General features: G+C 44.8%; 1 protein-coding gene across 1 annotated transcript; it reads left to right on the top strand.

Moving 5' to 3' along the window:
• Window positions 1–488: 488 nt before the first annotated feature.
• Window positions 489–857, top strand: LOC117910043. The gene has a single exon (XM_034824097.1). The coding sequence runs from the start codon at window positions 489–491 to the stop codon at window positions 855–857; it is 369 nt and encodes a 122-aa protein (XP_034679988.1).
• The last annotated feature ends 713 nt before the right edge of the window (window positions 858–1,570 follow it).

Genomic DNA, 1,570 nt, shown 5'->3' on the forward strand with positions numbered 1-1,570 from the left:
AATGTGCCTACCACAAAGAGCACGAACATACTACAGAGCAATGTAGAAGTCTCCACTACTTGGTGGAGATACTTATAAAAGGTGGACACTTGAAACAGTACGTCCGCTCAGAAGGCAAAAGTGGGGAGACATCCAAAGGTCTAGCCACCGCGACCCCCACAACTTTCGTTGCTCCTAGAGTCGTGATCAACCATATCCATGGTGGACCCCTCGATAAGGAATACAATTCCAAACGAAAGAGACAAAGGCTATTTCAAGCCGCCTCTATACAAGAGCAAGTTAGCTTTATATGGCCTGGATTGACCAGCACGAGCACGCGCCCAATAGATTGGGTAATCACCTTTCCCCCAGTAGACTCCAACCGAATATTGCAACCGCATCAAGATGCCCTTATCTTAATGTTAGGAATCAGTGACTTCTATGTAAGACGAATCTTGGTCGATCCGGGTAGCTCAATCGACCTCTTACAGGTATCTGTGATTAAACAAATGGGGTTTTCATCCTCAAATCTGGAAAATCCTAGGCGGATGTTGTCAGGATTCAATGGAGCCTCTACAACATCTCTGGGCGACATCATGTTACCCATCCAAGCCGACCCTGTTACCTTGAACGTGCAGTTCTCAGTCATAGAGGACTTATCCCCATTTAATGCCATATTAGGGCGCGTCTGGCTGCATGGCATGAAATCTATTCCTTCCACATATCATCAGATGGTGAGTTATCTCACCGAAGACAGACAAATTGATCTCTATTATAGCCAGCTAGCAACCCAACAGTGCTACCAAGTGGCACGAGAAGCTGGATCCAGTAGTGATAACGGGCCTCCTCCCAAATCTGCAAGCTTGGCTGATCAATAGAAATTACAGTGCCCGACGAAGAAAAAGATAGTCGATCCCTTGTAAACCATTTAAATCTCAAAAGATGATGATCACTTTACTTACGCAAGTTCCCACTTAGAACCAAACGAGGCACGACTCTTTGAAGGGACACTTCAGCGGAACAAAGATGTTTTCACATGGACACACTCTTACATGCCCAGGATTCACCCGTCGATTACCTCCCACCGACTTAACATCCTGCCATCGTCAAGACCTATCCACCAGAAGGTCTGACGGTTTCATCCTGATAGACAAAGAATCATTCAGGATAAGGTAAACAAGTTACTGACAGCCAGATTTATTAGGGAGGTTGAGTATCCAGACTAGTTGGAAAACGTGGTTATAGTCCCGAAAAAAATAAGGGAAATGGCTAGTCTGCGTCGATTACACTAACCTCAACAAAGCTTGCCCTAAGGATAGCTTTCTCCTACTGCGAATAGACCAAATAGTGGACTTCACCATCGGACATAGAATGCTCTCTTTCCTAGATGCCTTTTCCGGGTATGATCAAATTCCCGTGTACCCACCAGATGAAGAAAAAACTACCTTCATAACACCACACAGACTCTATTGCTACAAAGTCATGTCGTTTAGACTCAAAAACATCGGAGCCACTTACCAAAAGCTGATGACTAAAATCTTCAAACCTCTAATTGGGCACACGATGGAGGTATACATTGATGACATCATGG

Source organism: Vitis riparia, unplaced genomic scaffold (genome assembly GCF_004353265.1).
Source record: "Vitis riparia cultivar Riparia Gloire de Montpellier isolate 1030 unplaced genomic scaffold, EGFV_Vit.rip_1.0 scaffold560_pilon_pilon, whole genome shotgun sequence".
Lineage (NCBI taxonomy): Eukaryota > Viridiplantae > Streptophyta > Magnoliopsida > Vitales > Vitaceae > Vitis > Vitis riparia.

Excerpts from the sequence above, each read along its gene's own strand:
- LOC117910043 (XM_034824097.1), top strand. The coding sequence starts at position 489 with ATGGGGTTTTCATCCTCAAATCTGGAAAATCCTAGGCGGATGTTGTCA.